Source organism: Lynx rufus, unplaced genomic scaffold (genome assembly GCF_022079265.1).
Source record: "Lynx rufus isolate CCGP_SWC_20201006 ecotype Redwood Valley unplaced genomic scaffold, mLynRuf1.p SCAF_21, whole genome shotgun sequence".
In the NCBI taxonomy this organism is placed as follows: Eukaryota; Metazoa; Chordata; class Mammalia; order Carnivora; family Felidae; genus Lynx; species Lynx rufus.
In genome coordinates this window covers 12,090,161-12,112,720 of record NW_025814836.1, presented here as the reverse complement: position 1 = coordinate 12,112,720, position 22,560 = coordinate 12,090,161, and the positions used below count along the sequence as shown (strand labels likewise).

The window sequence follows — 22,560 nt, the reverse complement described above, 5'->3', positions numbered from 1 at the left end:
GAAGAAAAAGGAGGGAGAAAGAAGAAAGAAAGAAAGAAAGAAAGAAAGAAAGAAAGAAAGAAAGAAAGAAAGAAAGAGAAAGAAAGAAAAGGAGAAAGAGAAAGAGAAGGAGAAAGAGAAAGAGAAACAGAGGAAGGGAGGGAGTGAGGGAGGAAGGAAGTGCTACTTCAGGAAAGGTTTTAAATCTCAGTACAAGATCAATCTGTGATAACAGCTCACAAACTTGGAAATTTAGTAAGAGAAGAACTTAAAAGGGTTAGAAAATGGCCAGATAGTGTCAGCTAAGCTAGATGGTAAAACAAAATTGAGACTAGAGAAGGAATGGAGCATTAAAGGACAAACTGAAACGAGGACAGGCGAAAGGAGCCGTAGGTGTGGAGAACAAGTCATCAAAACAACTAGAAATTTTCTGGACTGTGACACGGAGGTCAGGAAATCCTTTCGGGTGGAGCAGAAACTTGGGTAGCATATATTATTTAGAAACAACCTGATTCATGATCTTACTTATAGCAGGAAGAATCAGTGTTGTGGCTATTCCCTGCTTAGAAAGGCCGTGAGCCCAGAACTCCTTAGGGGTTGTACCAGGTTGAGAACTACACCCTTCTTTCTACAGCCCGCATTCTTCCAGTTTACAGGCTCTTAGGCTGGGAATTCCGAAACCCGGGAGAGGCGGGGCTCCAAAACCCGGAGGTCAGTAGTTGCCAAGTTAGCCATTAAATTTCCAGGCAGCCCCTCCCCCCAAAGCTCACAAGAGAATTATTGCTGAGTTCCATTTTCCAGGGCATGTCTTTCCCCCACGAGTATTAAATCCAGATTAAATCATAAATACACGCCAGTTGCAGCCGCAACTTCATATTCCAGAGCGAACCCTGCGACTTCTGCAAACACTCCCCCTTGCAGCCAGAAACCCCGCCCCCGTTCGTAACCATGGGAACGACTGACTCTCTGCGAGCCGGAGATTCCCGGTTCCGCCCCCTCCCTAACAAATATTGTTTCCCACTATCTGTCCACATGGGCGCACCGCCTTACTATTGGTCACTGCCCCAGGACTGTGCCTTGCTCCAGCCAATAAGCGGCCTGTGCACGTGTACGCCTGCGTATCCCGATTGGTCACCACTGCTTGATCACGCACTGCCTACCTGCGCCATCCGGTGCGTGGGAGAGCCTATGATACGACTCGGTGGCCATTTACAACCAATCCGCACCAGGCGGGGCTCACAGCCGGCCTATGGGCGCGCGCCGGGGGTGGGCTGTCCCGGCCCCTTACCAGTCCCACCTGGGTTTGTTAAAGCGATAGGCCCCACGGCGCGCTAGGGCTCCACCGGGCACCGCACAGCGGCTGCGGGGCCCTCGGCGTGCCGCGGGCGCCCGTGACAGCGGCGCCGCTCTGCTCGCCACGCCGGCTCCGGACAGCTGCCGACCTCCCCGGCACGGCCGCATCGCCCGGCGGGATGGGCGGCGAGGCAGGGTCCGCGGCGGCCGTGGGCTCCGAGGGCCGCGTGAAGAGCCTGGGTCTGGTGTTCGAGGATGAGCGCAAGGGCTGCTACTCGAGCGGCGAGACGGTGGCGGGACACGTGCTGCTGGAGGCGGTCGAGCCGGTGGCCCTGCGGGCGCTGCGCCTGGAGGCCCACGGCCGAGCCACCGCCGCCTGGGGCCCGAGCCCCGGCGCCACCGCCCCCGCCGCCGCGTCGGAGGTGGAGTACCTGAACGTGCGCCTGAGCCTGCGCGAGCCCCCGGCCGGTGAGCGAGGGCGACGACCCCGGAGTCCCCGCCGGGCCACGGGAGGCTCCTCAGAGGGGCTGCCAGGAACCGGGAGGGCGCGCGCCGGCGGAAGCCCACCATCCGGGGGGCGGGGGCGGGATCCGCGGCTGGGGTCCGCCCACCCGGTGGCTGGAGCCTCAGTTTGCTCGCCTGTGATGGGCGGGTAACAATGCCCGTGCCCCCAGTTCAAAGCACCGGGGCGATCTCGCGTGGTGGGTGCGCACCTCTAGCTGGCTCCTCGCCCCCGGGCCTCACCGCGCCCGGCGTCCCGGGACCGTCCAGGACGGTCCCCGGAGTGAACCGTTGCTATGGGAACCTGTGATGAGCAGACAGAAATCTAGGTTCTGGGGATCTAGGTCCTGTCCCTTCTGGCCTGAGGAATGGAGGGCGGAATCCGTCTTTGAGGGGCCATGCTGTGGTGCCCACTGGTTTATGGGCCTCCCGTTCCCATTCTGGACGTAGACGCTCGTATCTGGTTCATGATGAATTAGCAAAACCTTAGTCCTGGGAAGAGGGGAAGTAGTTCGTGAGCGGTAGGTAGGAATTCAAAGGAAGTGTTTCGTGAGCATCTTACTTGGCTTCCCTCTTCTGGAAGCAGGGTAACTGAAGAGTTCTGCCTCTGCCTTATATTCTTTGTCTTTTATTCTTTGCTTCTTTTTGTTTCCATTGCAACATCCCTTTCCACACCCCCCCCCCCCAACCCCCTTAGGCCTTTGGAGACAGTGGGATCTGGGCATGGTAAAAGTTTCTGGAGGAAGAATTACCTTTCTTGTCCAGTCTTGTGGAGTCCGGTTAATAGTGTAGGTTTTTCCAGAAGTGGTAACCCATTATATAGGTTTCCTCAATCTCTGTATTATATGTAAATGTTAAGATTTTTTGTAATTATAATAAATATGCAAAAGTTGCTTTTCTTAATCATGAAAATACTAGGAACAGGGAATCTTGGTCTTCATGCAGTTGGTGGGAGCTACTTTACACCATTTCACTCTTCTGCCTTCTCAGCTTCAGCTTTTATATATAAAATGAGATAATGGTATAAACTCCCCTCCCTTGAAGAGTCAAATGCAGTATATCACTGCTTTGCCCCTTGCTGTGTCTTCTACAAAACGAATAGTAGGTGCAGTTTTGCCTTGTCTTGCTATGGAGAAGTAGACTGTTCCCAGTTAAATCCTCAAAGTATGTGAGAATCCAGTGATCCCAAATAGTGTAGCAAGGAAAAAACATATCTGGAACCAAAGCTTTCTTTTGGATTCACAAGTGCACTGTGTTGGGTGACCCTTTCATGGGTATGGTTTCCGGGATCTGCCCACGCACGCTTCCCCCAATGGTCAGAGACAGGGCAGATTTTCAAGATGGCTGACTGGCGTCAAGGGTCATGAAGAGAGAAGTGGTTTTTGTCCAGGACTTTGGACACTATATCTTTGTGCCCATAACTACTGAATAAATAGATACAACATTAATAGCAGTTGGACCTGGAATTAGCAATAAGAATTGCATTGGTAAAACCTGGGCTAATAGTGTTTTGATTCACGAGTTACACCTTGCTTTTTCATTCTGGTGGAATAGAATGGCTAAGTCTAGACAACCTGAACATTTTTTTGCTTCTTTTATCATAACAAATATTTGCAAAGATTATGTTTCATTTAAAAATCATAATCTGTTGGGTGCCTGGGTGGCTCAGTCAATTAAGCAACCGACTTCTTCTCAGGTCATGATATCACAGTTCCTGAGCTGGAGCCCCACATCAGGTTCGCTGCTGTCAGCACAGGGCCCACTTCAGATCCTCTGTTCCCCTGTCTCTGTCTCTCCCCCACCCATTTTCTCTCTCTTTCTCTCTCTCTCTCTCAAAAAGAAATAAATACTTAAAAATAAAAATCATAATCTGTTTTGTTGAATTTTTTTTAGTAGGCCCCATGCCCAACATGGGCTTGAACTCAGGACTCTGAGATCAAGTGTCAGTTGCCCCACCAACTGAGCCAGGCAGGAACCCCTAAAAATCATAGTCTTTTTAAGATGATCTCATTGAGAAAAAATAACAATTACATCTGTAGCTTGGAAGAGGTTAGCAACTTTACAGGGTCATAGATTCTCAGGGTCATTTAATTCCAAGACCTAGGTGAATTCCAATCACCTGAAGAGATTTTTTAGAAATCTAGATTTGGGGGAAATGTGCCTATGAGATCTATTTTCAGGAAATATCCCCAGATAACTGTTTGGCATTGTTAAATCTAATCTAATAGCTTGCTGCCATTGTGATTGATACTCTTCATTTTTTTTTTTTTAATTGAGGAATTGTGGTTGAAAGACAAGACAGACCAGAGAGTTGGTTTCAGTTGGTCACCAACCAGCAGTCTGTCCTTGTGGGAGTCCCTCGCCCTTCGTGAACCCAAGTCCCTGTAATGATATTATAGCTCCCATGGCTCCTGGGTGCCCTGAATTAGGAGGTTGGTTGGGCTATAAGACCATTAGTGAATGGAACACCTCTCTGTGAAATTGTAGCCTTCACTGTATGAGGCACACGTAATGAGCCAAGACAACAGAAGCATAAATGGGCACATGATTCAGCTTGTGAACCTTTTTAATAAAAAAAAAAAATAATAATAATAATAATAATAGTAAAGAGGAAGAAAACTAAGATTTGATTCCAAAAACTATAACCTATATCTCTCAACCTTCTCAATTTCTGTTCCTATTTATGCATGGAGGTGATTGAAATTCTTCATTTTAAATGTTACATGCTTCCTGTGTGGATTTGTTTTGTCTATGATGAGAGAACTTTATCTCTTAACCTCTCAATATCCTGGGTAACTCTGTTCTCCACACGTGCCCATTGTGCTCAGCCTCATGCTGTTCCCTTCGTCTAAAACCCTGCCCTGCTCATCTCCGTGCCGACAACCCTCAGGTCCGGGACAGGCATCATCCGCTTTCCAGGTTCGGGCACTCTGTGGTCATTACTTGGGTGTGTGTGTCTGTGGCCTCCTTCCCTCCCCTGGTCTGTTTGACAGTTGCCATCACTCATCTTTGCATCCACAGTGCCTGACATCTAAGCATTATAAATTTTGAACTCAAATGAAATCCCCATTTCTGAACATTGTAAAGTACTTGAATTGTCATATCCAGTAATCTAATGGTGATACATTTGAACTGTAGTCTACCCCCATCAGGGGCACTGGGATTGCCTTGAGCCTTTTACTTTGATGGCAGTAAATTGGGAGAGGCTTCCCTAGCGTCCAGTGCTGGAGACACTGCTGAGGCTTCTAGGGTGTCTCTGAGCACACGTGAGCCTTGGGGACTATCTCAGTCACTGTTGTTTTAACATAGCCTCATGTTCCTGTCACTTGCTCACTTTGCCTCCAAGTCACCCACTCTGTGTCGTATTTCTATTTGAATGACTTTCCATGGAAGATACTATACTTATTCTGCCCCTCATATATTACACACTGAACACTGGGGACATTTGGAAGACTAAATGGGCCAATAATGCATTCCTGTTTTCTAAAAAGACAAGGTTGAAATGTTAACTGAATTGTTTCTAGTAATTGAGTGGAAAAAAAATCCCATTTCACTAGCCCTTTAATTTTTTTTTTTTTAATGGATGCAGTAGAAATCTCTGTTTTTAGTATCAACTGACAGGCAAATCTCAGAGTTCTCATCTGCCCTGCCCTTTCTTGGTCTTAATCAGGCCACCCTTGATGAGGGAATTTAGTCCTAAATTTGAACAGATGAACAGAAAAGGTGGGGAAGGTTTATAAGGATCTCTGCAGAGCTATCTAACCACATGGCAGCCCTGGAGTTGGCTCTGGATCTGAGTGATGCAGATTGTGTGTTCATCGGAGCTCCAGCAGCGCCTCTGGCCTTGCAGGGTCCATCCACCCTGTGTCTTGGCCTTCTGACAAGCAGGGATAAGCCTCTGTGTGCGATGCGGTGGAGCTGGCTGACCCGGACCCAGAGCAGGAGAAAGGAGGCATGCTTGTGCTTGGCCCACCCCGCTGAACTTGAACTAGCCACCTATTAATCAGTAGAGCTTACGTGCAGATGCAGGACTCTTACCTAACAAGTTGTCCTGTTGGTTTGGCTCTTTCGGATACTCGATATTCGTAACTCTCCAAGGAAATTCTTCACCCCTTTTTCCGTTTTTGTCCAAGGAATACAGAATCTGATTTTTATGCCATACCCAAAATAAATAGATGTATTTTTTGTTAAATCAGTTTTAAATGCAACTGAATACTGATATCTCATGTTAGCATAATAGTGTACCATATGCTAACATACTAATATTGATGTGTGTTAGTAATAATATTATGTTAGTATACTTGTGCTAGTCTATGAGTAGGGTGAACAAATATTTATGTATATGTATACGTGTACATACATGCACTCGTGTTCACCTATGTATGTATATGCGAACTCTAGGCTCCGACACTTTATGGTAATTACTTGTGTGATTGGTCTCCTTGAAGATAGAAGATGTGTGTGTGTGTGTGTGTGTGTGTGTGTGTGTGTGTGTGTGTGGTTTGAAATTGATTAAAATTAGTAGGCTGATTCAGATTTTAATTCTCTAAATCTCAGCGTACTGTACTTTATGGAGTACACTGGATATTATAGCCAGGAAAACCTCCTTTAAAAAAAATATGATTTAGGTTGTGAAAATTCTTGATCTAATACTTACCTTAGTTAAAATGTATTTTCTTTTTTAGGTGAAGGCATCCTCTTATTACAGCCTGGAAAACATGAATTTCCATTTAGCTTTCAGCTTCCCTCTGAGTAAGTGAAACTATTATTTTCATGATTTTCTTTCTCCGCAGCATGCCCTGCCAGATGTGTGGGTACCACGTACCGTTACACCCGCTTATCTTGCATTGCCCCAGGATAGACTTACCTTGTTCACACTCTTGGTTTTTTGGTTTTTTGTTTTTTTTAAGCCAAAACCAACATTTTAAGGGTTTTTTCCAGTTGTGTGTAACTGAAAGATGAACTTATAAGTTAATGTCTTTGGCTTGTTTCAGACCTTTAGTAACCTCATTCAGCGGGAAGTACGGAAGTATTCAGTACTGCGTGAGAGCAGTTTTGGAACGACCCAAGGTACCTGATCAGAGTGTGAAGCGGGAACTTCAGGTTATTAGTCACATCGATGTCAACACACCAGCATTATTAGTAAGTCCTTCCTTCTTCTCTTCCCCCTTCCCTCCCTCCCTCCTTGCTTTCAATTGCGCTATGTACATTGAGCCAGTTTAGTGGTCGTCTGTCCTGTCACTTTCTGATAGAATCTCGTAACCCATGGGCATTCACTCTAAATGTGTGATTCTAGGCCGGGCAAATTACAAATTGTGTGTGTTAATACTATTGATTATGTCTCCGTTGTTCGGGGCTTCTTTTGCCAAAAAGTTATACAGGCTTGAAATGCATTAATAAGGCTTAATAATAATAATGCACACACAGAGAGTGGTTACTTTTACCAGAGCGGCCACATTCACAGGGCTGTGGTATTCTAAACTCTTCAATAATAGCAGGTTGAGGAACAGTAATTATGGAAGAGTATTAATCATGCTCAGCCTGTTATTGAAGCTCAGGCCATTATGCTATGTATCCTTCCATTTTGCATGCCATTTTCTAACATTAAGTAAGTGCACGCAGCTGCTGTGGGGAGCCTTTCACTTATCATTTCCTTATGACAGATTTGGCCACATTAAAGCATTGAACTTCTAATAATCACCAGAAATACTGTAGGCTGATAAGAAAGATTAGGCTATAAGTAACAACAGAATAGGCAAGATGGGAGCTAATGAGCTAGATTCTTTTATCTAAACCCATATTATCAAAATAATATAAAATTATACCTTGTACTTTCATGATAGCTATGAGGACCTAATGGTTCTTCATTTAAATATGAATGAATGATTTTTTTTTTTTTTTTTTTACTTCCTAGAAAATACTGGGATAATTTAAACTTTCCATCATGATACTGATGTTCCAAACATGTATGTTTAGTATCAGGGGCTTCTTTTTCTGGCCAATGTTTTTAAAGGGAAAAAAACAGGAGTTAAAAGGTGTTTTGCTCTGTTTTCATACGAAAACTGAATAGACTTTACGGTTTGTTCACTTTTAGAGTGTGAAAATATAACAGTTATGCCCTGGTCGCATGGCCCCTTGTGGCCAGAATTCTAGAACAGCCAGCACCCAGCTGACCTGGCTCACAGCTAGTTACAGCTGAAACTTACCATCCACTGACCACTTTTTTTTTTTTTTTTTTGCAAATTGACAATACTGTCTTATATTTTTAAAAACTACTTGAAACTGGGAAGTTAGCTACTTCTAAGCTATTCATGGGACCATGGTGGCAAATGATTTAAAGAGATTTTATTTTTTTTTTTTTGCCAGAAAGAGAAACTAGTAATCCTTTAATATTCTTTTATAAGTAAAAAATGTTGCGGCTTTGGGTTTTACAATGAGCTTTTGGTTTGTGTATCTTTCCAACTGAGCATCTTGAATCTGGAGTCATTTCCATCGATGCTGTGGAGTGGAGAGCAGGGCGGTGTGTTCAGTAACCCTGTGGATCCATGACATTGGGTTTATCTTGCTGCCGTTACGCTAAAACCCACAACATTCTAAGCTAAGGGCACTTGAAATTTCTGCCTACTAATGTACTTTTGAATTCAGGAAATGAGACTGTTTGCTTGTTCTACAGTTTAGATGCCAAAACAAGTACAATGTTCTGATTATTGATTTTTATACCATTTCTCCTTTTCCCTAATACACACGTAAGGTTTTTAAAAGAAAAAGTATCAGGGCGCCCGGGGAAGTTCAGTCGGTTGAGCGTCTGATTTCGGCCCCGGTCATGATCTCGCTGCTGGTGGGTTCAAGCCCCACATCAGGCTCTGTGCCGACAGCTCGGAGCCTGGAGCCTGCTTCAGATTCTGTGTCTCCCTCTCTCTCTGCCCCTCCCCCACTCGCGCACTGTCTCTCCCTCTCTCAAAAATAAAAAAGCATTAAAAAATTTAAAAAGGAAAGAAAAAGTATCTCTGTCATGTTAATAGTTATGACTACAATTTTTGATTACTACTTTAAGGGATGTTAAATCATTTTCCAGAAACATAATGATTTACAGGGTAAAACACGATGGTGTCACCTAACGTGAGTCTGAGAATTCACCTTAGTTTTCCTAAAAAGAGAATTTTTTTTATGTTTTGTGTTTTACTTAAGTATTTTGCCTAGTCTGTCACATGAGGATAAAACTGTTGATTTGTTTTTCGGAAGACCTTTCTTCACAGTTATTTAATAAAGAATGACACGATTTTAAGTTCTGTGAATTTTCTGCTAGTTTTATTAAAGTCATGTTATTATTTGAAATTTTCAAGACCCCTGTATTGAAAACTCAAGAGAAAATGGTTGGCTGTTGGTTTTTCACTTCTGGTCCAGTCTCGCTGAGTGCCAAAATTGAAAGGAAGGGATACTGTAATGGTAAGCACAACGTTTGAAAGTCCACGTGGAAGAGTCATTCATTTTATTAGCTAATTGCAAGTGATTTTTAATAGCGTTTTGTAATTTGCGAACTGTATACTGTTTTAAAATGTGAATAGTACGGTTTTCTGTTTTTCACATAAATAATTGATATTTAAGTATTTTTGAGTGGATGAGTAGATTCCGTCCAACTCCTGGCATTTTTGACTTCAGTGCTTTCGCTTTAGTGACAAAGTCTAAAATTAGAAGCCTGGGAAAATGCCAGCATTTGACTCGATGTTGCAGCAGAGTGTCCAGGGCCGTGTTGCCCAGAAGAGCACTGTTGTGTGAAAGCCCCCAAGTATAGGGGGCTGCGATGTAGACCGTGAACAGTCTGAACGGTCAGACTGCTGCCGGCGTGACCGTTTGTGAAGGGTCCGCTCCCGTACAGTGGCGTTGGCCCCCGCTCCAGGGCTCGGCCAACTGGAACCCCACGTGGTACGGGATGGTGTCATGGTGGACATGTAACGCGGATGCAAAACTTGCTGCTCCATCCACTGTCTTACCTGTGCCTGAACACTAGTTCCTTAAAAACAAAGTCTTTGTTCTCCTGTTGGCCGGGTTTTGATTTGACAGGCACTAGTGAGTCCGTCAGTGATCTTTCGTACTTTATACACCCCTGGGCCATTTCTTGGTGTGTCTTAATTTTTATAGATATTGGCCGTTCACATGTCTTTAGAATTGGTAACCTGATATTGCTACGTTAGACAAGCAAAGAATGCCGTAATTAGAAAGCGGCACCTGCCGTGAGCTGCGGCGATTCCTCAATTCTCTGACGCGGATTTACAGTACAAGCCTCCCGTCAGAGGTCCCCTCTTGTGAAAGTGACTTTGTGACATTGCAGCTTTAATTGGTAATGGCTCTAGTTCACCGCGGGGAGGGCTTTCTGAAACGTCGCTGAAGGTGTTTTTGTTTCCTTTTCAGGAGAAGCTATTCCAATCTATGCGGAGATAGAGAATTGTTCCTCCCGCCTCATCGTTCCCAAAGCTGCCATTTTCCAAACGCAGACGTATTTGGCCAGCGGGAAGACAAAGACCGTCCGGCACATGGTCGCCAACGTGCGAGGAAACCACATCGCCTCTGGGGGCACCGACACGTGGCACGGGAAGACTCTAAAAATTCCGCCTGTTACTCCGTCCATCCTGGATTGCTGCATTATCAGAGTAGACTATTCCTTAGCTGTAAGCAGGGAGCTTATTTTTATACATATATATATTTTAAAGTGTATTTATTTTTTACTTTTTAATTTAAAGCCAAGTTAATTAACACGTAGTATAGTATTGGTTTCAGGAGTAGAAGTTAGTGATTCATCACCTACATATGACACCCAGGGCTCATCCCAGCAAGTGCCCTCCTTCATGCCCGTCACCCCTTTAGCCCACCTACCCCCCCGCATCCCACCAGCAGCCCTCAGTTTGTTCTCTGTATTTAAGGGCCTCTTATGGTTTGTCTCCCTCTGTGTTTTTATCTTATTTTTGCTTCCCTTCCCCCGTGTTCCAGAGTGCTTTTTTAAAATGAAAACTATGTAGAACGGAGCAGTAACTGATGCCGTGTCCCCACCAGGCATGTACATTTAGCGGCTGACAAAATGTCACTTTACACCAGCATTCCGACAGGCTGGAGTGACGAAGACTGGCCTTTGTCTGTAATCCAAACCTATCCCCCTGAGGCATTTAATTAAGTCACATGAAAGAGTTAAGGTGCATGCAGGGGGCTGGTTGTGTTGAAAGCACCTACTTCATTTTCTACAATTCCTATGTGTAGGGCATGCTGCCTTATGCTGAAGGATGTTAAGGCCACGGTTCCCCATCACAGAGCATTCTCTCTATTTCGTGCGCCGTTCGTGTGGTTTGTTGTCCGTTGCATTTGGTCAGGATGATTTACACTTGTATGCGGGAGCGGTGGCAGGCAGCAGAGAGATTTGTTTGTGTGAAAAAATAAACTGGTCCATCTACTGTGAGGTTTAACCTATATTTTGCCTTTCTCTCTGTCTCTCTTTTTTGCTGTTGTTGTGTTTGTGTGTGTGTGTGTTGGCGTATTAGGTGTATATTCACATTCCTGGTGCTAAAAAACTGATGCTCGAGCTGCCCTTAGTGATTGGCACAATCCCATATAACGGTTTTGGGAGCAGAAACTCCAGCACCGCCGGCCGGTTCAGCGTGGACATGAGCTGGCTGACGCTGACGCTGCCAGAGCAGCCGGAAGGTACGGCGGTTTGAGGAGCTTTGAGCGCGAAGTTCACGTAGAGTAAGAGCAGGCGGGGTCAGGACACAGGTGCCCAGAGGACCATGACTGCTGCTGTTCACAGCGGCCCCGGCTCTCCCGGGCACTAAAAACTAGAAAACGGTGTTCCTGGAAGGGACGTGGAGAGCCTGGCCTATCCAGGACGCAGAGCTGCTGATGGCAGAGCCAGGAGTCAAGTCTGCTACTCCCGACTCCCATTCATTAGGAGTAAGACGATGAGAAAATGGTCCAAGTGCGCGTAGGGTGCGTGTGTTTTCTGCCACCATGTCTACGTGATCTGTTTTGCCTGCACTGTAACATCCACCTCTCGAAATAGAACATAGTCAGTGTTCGTAGTGATTTCACAAAAGCAGAATTGATTAAATATGTCTTGTTGCAATAAGCACAAAAACTCGCTTACTAGAGCGGGGATAAAAAAAAAAAAACCATTGTTTTCACATTTAGCTACATTTCGGGTTTTGGTAAGAGTTCGGGAGATTAACGCAATTGACTTTGCACGGACTTCCGAGATCCAACTCCGTTTTTGTTTTAGCGCCACCCAATTACGCAGACGTGGTGTCCGAGGAAGAATTCTCTCGACACGTCCCTCCTTACCCTCAGCCCCCGGACTGTGAGGGAGAAGCATGCTGCCCTATGTTTGCCTGCGTACAGCAATTCCGCTTCCAGCCTCCCCCTCTCTATTCAGAGGTAAGCAAAGCAAAAGAAGATGAGACTTCTGCCTTGCTGTTTGTAAATAATCCTCCGTAAGTATCTGCTGCTGATTCCTAATGAGCAGGGGATACACAGTTAAAAAATTTCTCGGGTAACGTTAGATTAGCCCTGATCCAATCACCCCATTCTGTAACGGTTGCCTTGTAAACTACAGCAGGCACGTCGCGCACCGTGGATTGCCTTTAAAATGTTTTATGTGGCCATAGAACACGGAGAATTTAAGTGGCCCGCTGGGACTTATTACTGATAGGCTTTGAGCAGCTCAGCTTACAACCACCAATAATTAGAAACAGATACCAAGACCCTTTGGAGAGTGCTGGGATAGTAGTCTTAGTGTCTTGGTCTGTTTTTTCAGGTTGATCCTCACCCTGCTGATGTAGAAGAGACCCAGCCTGTGTCCTTCATTCTCTGAAAAAATTCCAGAAATCACTGTGTTCATCATCCGATTAGAATGTTGGTTCTTCCCCCGCTGCCTTTATGGAAAGAGAGGGAGAGAAGATTAGGGGAAGGACATACACGAACATCAAGATTGAAGGTGATAGAAATTGAAGGATGCATGAACTTTCCAGTGGGCTGACAAGAATGCGTTGCACAAATGTATGATAGGGTCATGTGTCCCCTTTAAATGATCCAATGAAGATGTGACAAGTCACAGAACGTAATGGAAGTCCTGGTGGTGAGAGAGTAAGTGAAGGGTGTCTGCGCTTGACCCAAGAGAACAGAATCCATGTGGGTGGTGGAAACACTAGACGAACGTACCTTTAAACAGGTTTCTCCAGGTGGAACAGAAGTTACCCTAAGCTTTAAGGAAATATGGACTCGTTGGGAGCCTTGATCTTGAAGAAGGTAGCAGCACAGAGGTGTGTATAAATAGGAAAAAGGTCCACTCTAAATACGAAGTGACCCTCAACACGTCGGGGTCTTCATGATTTCTCCCCAGGTCCCATAGAACTGAAGTTCTTGAGAGAATCTTTTTATGAGGTCCTACTGAAGGAATACAGTTTCATATTGTAAATCAGCTGTACAGTATTATGAAACCAAGAAAGAGTTCCTTGCAAGGCATGTCCGTTCAGAGGGGAAAGATGAATTTCAGTTCGAGAGCACATTTTGTGGAAGGCTGTACTTTTTACCCCCTTCAAGTACTCTGTTAGGGTATGTGTTTGATTTTTCCCGTGTCTTAATTACCTAAGATCATAGTAGAAAAAGAAAGGGGGAAAAAAAAAAAGGTTGCATCCTCAGGATACCTCGATAACTACACAGAAAAAAACCAAAACAACAAAAGCCTCTCTTAACCTACCTCTAGTGGGGTTATCAGAATCCTTTTAAAACACCAGGCGTGATAAGCCTTCCGTGGAGTTCCTGCTAATTGGCAGTCCCAATCTTATCTCGCCGATCGCTAAATCCGCAGGTGGACCGAGGGAAAAATCTATAAGGTTAGCATTAGATGAAAGTTAATAGATGTATACCAAAGGGTATTTCGAAATAAATGCAGAATCAAAAGAGGGTACAAATTTTGAGGGTACCATTTAAAAAACAAAAACAAAAACTTAATTCCTGCCTAGAGACTTCAGTCTACTGACGGCAGTCACCACGCTGTACGTTATTATTCCAACTCTTTAGTAATTCTATTTAAACTGTGATTTTTTTTTCTTTATTGTCTTGGTGCAATATTTTATTATCGTTTAACCTCAGGATATTCCGACCGACAAGATTGTGTTGCTGCTGAAAGTCTGAGCAGTGTTCTTCCTGTCCCCCTGTTCCCCTCTTCTTCCTGGTCACGTGCTCACTTGCCCGTCCTTTGATCTGTTAGTTTCATGAGCCGAGAGCACCCCGGACACCGCATGGAAGGGAGGTAGGGATTCCCGCGGGAGAGATTTTGGACCAGCCAAGTACTTTGGTTTTCTCCACGTCCTACGGGTTCGACCCAGAAACCCTGGTGCTTCCATGCAGAACACCACACTTCATTCGCCAGAACGAGTCCTCTTTTCTTTCCGTCAGCCTACATTCAGTCACGAGTGTGAAAGCTCTTTTTCTAAGGTTAAGTTTTGTATTTAGAGTTAGTCGGCCCTCCGATCAGGGATTTTTCTACAAGCATGAGGTAGATGCAGACTTTTCGCCCTTCCGGACATACCTCTCTTTGTAATCACGTGAGCACCTGCAGCAGGTTTTTCTCACCGTAAGCCACTGTGTAAAATCACAACACACAACTGTTACACTGATAATGGTGGTACCGAAATCGTCACACCCCGTTCATTCCCTGCTTTGGTTTTTACTGTGTTGTGGGGTTTTTTGTTTTGTTTTGTTCTTGTTTTGCTTTGTTCTTGGTGTGTTTTTAAGCAGGTAACGTGTACTTAAGTGCTGTCGGAACAATTTTGCTTTTACTTTAAAAAACAAAAAAAGGCCACCTTCAGCCGTTTCTTGACTTCTGAGTTGTAGTTTACACGCCTTGTCACGATACCAAAACACAATGATACCAAAACACAGTGAAAGACACAAAGCGAAAAGTGTGAAGGCAGAGAAAGTCGAGCTGTTTGGCCCCACGTGGAAAAGCCAAGTAGTTGACTCCCAACTGCTTCGCACGCTCCTTCGCTAGGATTGTTTTGTCACCTGTATTAGAGAAATCATGAAACGTGCTCCCCAAACGAAAGCACAGCTGATGTCGTAGCACTTAACAGAGCAGCCGAAAGGGATGATTCGCCTTACCGAGTTGGTATCCGCCCATCTGACCTTAAGCAGTAGGTTGAAACTGCATACCTTTCGATAATCAAGACATTATTTTCCGAATGTAGAGAAGTCTACATTGGAACGGAGTTCTTGGGAATGAAGATGAAAATGCAGCTGCTATTGCTTGTTTATTCTGTTGTTTAGTTTGCAGAGAAACCGTGGCCTTAGAATTTTCTTTTTGATGCAAACATTGTGACATTGAAAATGTGCCTCTTCGGGCACACAAAATCCTTCCGTGGGCGGAACTTTAATTTTGATGTTTTTGTTTTGCACAATAAGAAACTCAATAGGCAGGGGTTTTGTTTTTGATAAGTTAACTATGAAAGCTTTTTTATTTTTATTATTAAAAATGTAACAGTTTAACCCACAGGAAAAAAAAAAATAAAGATTGTATTTTGTACTCTGGTTTGAACCCCATGGGTTCCTTTTGTTAATAAAATGATGACTCTAGTGCTGTGAGGTGCTGGGTTGTTTTTTGTTTTGTTTTGTTTTGTTTGCTTTATTTTTATAAGATTCTGACCTGAATTGTTACAGACATAGGGGGGAGAGTCAATACCACAAGACCAAGTGTAATTGCTGTAAATTAAGATCCTTTCGTATACGCGCGTATGGTCACCGGGCCGGACAGCCTGGGGGGATCCTGAGCCTGGTTTTACAGCGGGCTCCGTTTCCCCCAGGTAATCCGTTTTTAGCATTCTGTGAAGAAATGTGGTTGACATTTAGAGTAAATAAGCCCAAACTATTTTGGTTGTTGAGGGAGTACTACCTTCATTTGTTCCCAAATGATAATGGCTATTTTTTAAAGCTTCTGGAGTTTTCATGTTTTATGGGCCATGTGTTTCCCCAGTGGAATCTGGTGGGCTGCTGGTGGGCGGATTGGAAGGCACTGACCCAAGCAAACCTCCCCTTTCAAATGGGTAAAAACCGTGCATTTTGTACAGGGAATATGCAGTGGCATATCATCTCAAGAAAACTCCCAGACCCTCTCTCCTGGAAAATTCTCAAACTTAGCTAGGTGGTAAAGCCCAGGTAATTTACTCTCCCAAGTGTTTATAATCTTGTTAAATAATAAACAGGTCGTTTGTGGATCCTCATTTGCAATCAACATAAATCGAGACGTTTGTCTCCTGCACTAAATACTGATGCAAAATTTGTAAGTTCACCGTTGAAGTTTCTGCAGTGCCTTCTGTAAAATGGTGGGTTCCAAAATTTAGAACTAGGCAGACAATCACAAAGAATCTGGGACAAAACCCTCATATTACAAATGAGGATATCAAAACCCAGACGTGTGACCTGAAAGTCTGACCTACATTTTTCTGTAAGATCTCTGCTCATTCTAAAATTTCCTGATTCTACTACTTTAATAGAAGTCACAAAAACAGGAATTGCTTTAAGTTACACGGCTTACGACTCACTCACAGAACCGGATACTAACCATATGCTAATCAAGAATCAGGGGAACCTGAGTGACTGAGTCCCTTAAGCATCTGACTTCAGCTCAGGTCAGGATCTCATGGTTCGGGGGTTCAAGCCCTGCATCAAGGTCTGTACTGACAGCTCAGAGCCTGGAGCCTGCTTCGGATTCTGTATCTCCCTCTCTCTCTGCCCCTCTCCTGCTCATGCTCTGTCTCTGTCTCTCAAAATTTTTTTTTTAAAAAGGTAAGAAAATTAAAAAAAAAAAAAAAAAAGAATCTTCTGTGTACCTATCTAAAAGCCCTGCCTCCTGAAAGGACAGGAGTCCTTGACTAAATTGCTTCCTAAGTATGTTTAATTAGTAGCTGAAACCTTTCCTTCAGCAGTGGCATTTGTTTGTAACTTGATATTTTGAAATAATTACAGAGCCACAAGTTGCAATCATAGCACAGAGAGATCCTGTGTCCCCATCACCCAGTCTCCCCCAAAGGTAACCTCTTACATATATTACCCAGACTGGAGAATTGACATTGACACATTCCACACAATTAACTAGAATTCAGGGCTTGCTTGGATCTGGCCAGGTTTTGAATGTAGTCATTGTTCTTGCAGGTGTTTGTGTGTGTATTCCGTGACATTGTATCATGTCTAGGCCCGTAGCATCACCACCATCACTGCAGAGAAAAACTCCATGGCTGCAAAGAGACCCTCAGGCTGCCCCTGTGCAGCCCTTGTCCGTGATGGATCTGCTGTCCCCTTCCTTCATCCCTGATGGATCTTTTTCTCCATCTCTATCATTTTAAGAATGCTAGAGACATGGAATCATTCTGTATGTACCTTTTCCATTGGCTTGTTCACTCAGGATATCACCCTTAAGAGCCACACAAGCTGGGGGGAGGCGGGAGGGGGCGCCTGGGTGGCTCAGTCTGTTAAGCGTCTGATTCTTGGCTTTGACTTAGGTCATGACCTCAGGGTTCATGAGTTCAAGACCCGTGTAGGGCTCTGCACTGGCAGCATGGAGCCTGTTTGGGATTCTCTCTCTCTCTCTCTGTCTCTCTCTCTCTCTCTCTCTCTCTCTGTCTCTGCCCCTTCCCCCACTCATGCATGCACCTCTCTCTCAAATAAACTTAAAAAAAATTCATGCAAGAAGTATTGATAGTTTGTGCCTGAATGTTTCAGCTGAGACATTTTGATTTTTTTTTAATGTTTATTTATTTTTGACAGAAAGCACACAAGAGCGAGTGGGGGATGGGGCAGAGAGAGAGGGAGACACAGAATCTGAACAGGCTCCAGGCTCTGAGCTGTCAGCACAGAGCCTGACGCAGGGCTCGAATTCACAGACCGTGAGATCATGACCTGAGCCAAAGGGAGACACTTGGCCCACTAAGCCACCCAGGTGCCCCTCAGCTGAGACATCTTGAAACAAGTTGGCTATTATTTAAAATTTCATTCTGGGGGATGCCTGAGTGGCTCATTTGTTTGAGTGTGAGACTTCTGCTCAGGTCATGATCTCAGGGTTTGTGAATTCGAGCCCTGCATCGCTCTCTCTGCCTTCAGCTTGGAACCCTCTGAGGATCCTCTTATCTCTCTCTTTTTCTCTGCACCTACTCTGCTCACACTCTGTCTCTCAAAAGTGAATAAACATCAAACAAATTAATGAGAAAAATAAAATTTCATTTTGCAATTTACAAAGAAAATGTGTAACATGTACATAATATATTTGTAAATGCTTTGGTTTTGATTTTGAGAAACTGCCTTTTATGTACAAAAATACAGAAATACAGGTTTACACACACTTTTAGGGCTTCACTTTTAGCTTGCCAAAGTACTTGAAGTATTTAACTTTTAGATGGAGATGAACTAAGCTATTATACTAAACATGAGCAAGAGGTACCTGTGATGAAAATATAAGCCAAGGAGAAAGTATCTTGGACTATGTATCCCATCAGCAGCTGATAAGTTTTAATACGGATTACGCAGGAAAGAAACGGTATTTGCCTTGCATAGTTTATTATTATTATTATTATTACTATTAAATCTTGTGGGTTTATTTTTAAATTTTTTTCCTGTCTCTGCTTTAATTATTTTCTTCCTAGTCCTACTTTTTAATACCTGAGATGAAAACCCCACTTGGAAGCTGAGAAAAACTTAACTGTAAAATGCACACTTACTGTTTTTTTTTTTTTAAGCTTATTTATTTGTTTTGAGAGAGAGAATCCCAAGCAGGCTCCGCACTGTCAGCACGGAGCCCCACGCGGGTTCTGGAAATCACCAACCGTGAGATCATGACCTGAGCCGAAATCAATCAGACGCTTAACCGACTGAGCCACCCAGGTGCCCCCATACTTATTCCTAATGATCCAATACTATAAAACATAACTTCCTCGTGAAGACAATCAGATTTTTCTAGGCAGAAGAACCCTTCCAGAAGCCATTGCATACTAAGCGAACGAGCTTTTCCCTAAAACAAGACACGAATCTGTCAGTGAGGGAAGGAAACAGCAAAACAAATCCAAAGCTAAAGGGGTGAAGGCAGATAGAAAAGTGGTGACTGGTGCCAGTTTCCAGGATGTCAGCACAGTGGAATCCACCTTCAGCTGTTTCTGTGGCCGAGGGGAGATTTCACCCCTGCTCACATTTTCAAAAACCCAAGATGTCTCGCATGGACAGGAAGAGACACGTTTTAGGCAGCACCTGCCAGTGAAAACAAGTCAAAATATAGGCACCTCCCTCCTAATTGCCAGTGGTCTCCCCCACCCACCGCACGCATAGAAATACACACACGCACGTGTACGTAGGCACGCACACGGACACGCTTACCGCTCACCCTTTTGTCTACACTACTTGCCTTCAGACCTGAGTCTCTTTTAGTCAAGGAAGGATGTGAGTTCTGTTACAAACGGTGGACACAGACAACAGGTTCCTACACCCCCAGGAATTTGCTGGAAGAGAAGCCATTTTCTGCCAACCTCTTCTACCAACGGTCTTCCCCCAGACAGTACAACACCAGTGGAGGTATCAGGGAAACCTTATTAAAGGAGTAAACTGGGGGCCGCAGCTGCCAGGAATTTATCGTTTTTCTTATATAAAAATAGTTGCTGCATGCTGCAAATCAATCATTTTCCTGCCATAAAAATGCCATGTTTATTTTGTCTTGCTTTTTTTTGTTGTTTTTTTTTGGGGGAGGGGGAGAGAGAGCCCGAGCAGGAGAGGGGCAGAGGATCTGAAGGGGGCTCTGTGCTGACAGCCGTGAACCCGACACGGGGCTCGAACTCACAAACCATGAAATCGTGACCTGAGCCAAAGTCGGGCACTCAACCGCCTGGGCCACCCGGGCGCCCCTTATCTTGTCTTTTAATCTAAGATGCCAACATCCATCTGAGAGTCTGCGTGATAAGCGTTCACTGTATGATAGTTGATTTGTATTTGCTCTCACTGCAGATGTTCAGACTTGCCTGGACTGGTTTACTGAGTTCATTCAAGTAAAGGATGAAGGTTTATGGTCTATAGTTAATGAGCTTACTTCAAAATACGCCCTGCAAACAGGTGCACGCACGCACATACACACAGATGCTCTGTGTCTTGACTGGAGACTTTGCCCCACGGGCAAGACGGCTCGTCGAAACTTGGGTTGTTTCTGCTCTCGGGGACTCAAGAGAGGGCACGCCGTCGTCACCAATGCACCCCACTACTAGAAGCCCACAGAAGATGACCTTACTTTGAGGGCAGTAAACAGGAGTGAAAGAGGCTTTCCACAAACCAATTCCATATTTCATACACCCCCGGCATCGTGGCAGCACAGGAAGTCGAAAGCAAAACCCGAAGGTCGAGCCCTTAGAGTTCATGGCATAATTAAGGAAGCTCGAGAAGCCCATAGAAGTGCATACAAGAAAGCACACTGAGTATTCACTCTCTGACAGTGTGGCTGCAAATCGGTTTTAATAGTTCCGAGAGAACTGACATTATGGAAAAACAGCTTCATTCCCTAAGCACTTCTATAATTTTTTTTTGTCTTGCCTAAATCAAAACAAATTTAGGAAGTATGTGTATGTGTATTCACAGGATTAATATAGGAAGCAAAAGTCTCTAGTTTCCTTTACCTTCTTTGGGAAAGGCTAAAGGCAAAAATTCCTTTTAAGCCTCTTAAGAGAACCTGCTTCCACGGAGGTGGATTTTAAGACAAATCCCAGTGTTTGTTATCCCATCCTTGACTCAACACCAGGCTCTAAAGGTAAACGCAGAATGCTGGATACTGGGAAAATCATAGCAGCAAATACCTCCTATTATCTTATCTGACAAAACAAAAAAACCTCGGTAATGAAGTCAGAAGATAACTTATCTTAAACATGCGCGTCCGGGAGCTGCAAACACCCAACAGCTGTTCCTCTAAGAGAGGGATGTGGGATCACACCACCCAAAGGTGATGTTTTTAAGAAAATGAATTGCATGGTACTTGAAGCTGTTTTTAAAATTTGTGTATTTTTGGGGCGCCTGGGTGGCTCAGTCGGTTGGGCGTCCGACTTCAGCTCAGGTCACGATCTCGCGGTCCGCGAGTTCGAGCCCCGCGTCGGGCTCTGGGCTCATGGCTCAGAGCCTGGAGCCTGCTTCCGATTCTGTGTTTCCCTCTCTCTCTGCCCTTCCCCCATTCATGCTGTGTCTCTCTCTGTCTCAAAAATAAATAAACGTTAAAAAAAAATTTTTTTTTAAATAAAATAAAATTTGTGTATTTTTTATTTGTATTCTGAGAGAGATGCAGAGAGCAAGCAGGGGAGAGGCAGAGAGGGAGAGAGCGAGAGACAGAATACCAAGCAGCTTCCGTGCTGTCAGCACAGAGCCTGATGTGGGGCTTGAACTCCCGAACCGTGAGATCACAACCTGAGCTGAAATCAAGAGTCGGATGCTTAACCAACTGAACCACCAGGCACCCCTGTACTTGAAGCCATTTTAATACAACCAGTGCCAGAGTCATCCTCTGATAAACGAAACAAGAATAATGCTCACTGCCAGTGGGAGATGTTTTAAACAGTGTCCGCACTGAACAGGGGGCTTTCTAGGGGTCTCAGATCACGGTGCAGAAGTCCCCCAGGGAAAAACTGAGTTAGTGGGAGCCTGGCAGCCTATAAGTGAACCAGCTTCTTTCTCCAGCCTCTCCCAGCCATAGATACCATGTCTTTGACCCTTCAGAATTAGCCTGACTGGCTCCAAGATGAAAAGTCCCTCAGCAGGTATGAACCGGAATACAGCTCGTAGTTCCAAGTCTGGTCTGAGCCGGGCACCTGAGAACCGGCCTTGCTCAGCCACTGCCTCTCACTGGCTGTGCGACCCGCACCTAGGACAGGCCAGATGCTGGAAGGGACCCCTTCCCCAGACAGCTGCCTTCCTACCTAAGACCTAGAACCTCCACTCCAATGCCAGGATCCCCCGGGAAGACAAAGATGCAAGAAACTCTTTAAACTGAATAATAGATCAGAAGTGGCTGCTATCAGGAGAAATGAGGGTTCCCGTCTATCGGATAAATTCGCTAAGGGGAAATCGTCTGTGTTGCTGTTTGTTTTGTACTTTGTGGGATTTTTTTTTTTTTTTGCATCTGATTTTTATGAAGGGAATTTATAACATTGAGACCCAGGTAACCCCAAAGCTGGAGACTCACTTCCTACATAGCCAGGGCCTCGATGCTCTGCTCAGCGATTACCTGCCCTCATCCAGGGGAACCAAACTGTCCTGTTTGCCCGGCATTTTCCCCATGCCCTGGGACCCCTGGGAGAGTTGGTCACCCTACCCTCACCCCTCCTAGTGGGAGCAATCCTGCTCCGCTACCCACGCCCCAAACACAGCTGCTGGAGGCCTTCACCGAGTCACTGTCGTTTGTCCCTGAGGCTCCAGAACCAAAATCCTCCCGCTGTCACCCAAGAGCCCCCATGAGAAGTATTTCCCTGAAAATGGACCAGGACACATGCGTGAGGCCTGGAATGCTCAGGTCCGTTTGGCCGTTGGCCATTGGGATTTGGACTGGGACCCCCATGGAGGCCAGCCCTACAGGTGGTCCAGTCTCCACCTGCCCCATCCCAGTGACCTCTTCTTCCTCATTCTGTTATGAAGGCCCCAGCCTGCCTACAACCAGCTCACAGGGCCCCCAGGGACCAGGGACTGGTTCTGGACCACAGGTCACATCTCTACCCCCAATTTCTTCCCAGACTTTGAGCTCTGTGC

At 45.0% G+C, this 22,560-nt stretch overlaps 1 protein-coding gene across 1 annotated transcript; it reads left to right on the top strand.

Moving 5' to 3' along the window:
* The first annotated feature begins 1,317 nt into the window (after positions 1–1,317).
* On the top strand, positions 1,318–15,387 carry ARRDC4 (arrestin domain containing 4). The gene is made up of 8 exons (XM_047086617.1): positions 1,318–1,740; positions 6,459–6,525; positions 6,768–6,915; positions 9,117–9,219; positions 10,183–10,439; positions 11,301–11,463; positions 12,035–12,189; positions 12,569–15,387. The coding sequence occupies exons 1-8, from the start codon at positions 1,452–1,454 to the stop codon at positions 12,623–12,625; spliced, it is 1,239 nt and encodes a 412-aa protein (XP_046942573.1). The 5' UTR covers positions 1,318–1,451; the 3' UTR covers positions 12,626–15,387.
* The last annotated feature ends 7,173 nt before the right edge of the window (positions 15,388–22,560 follow it).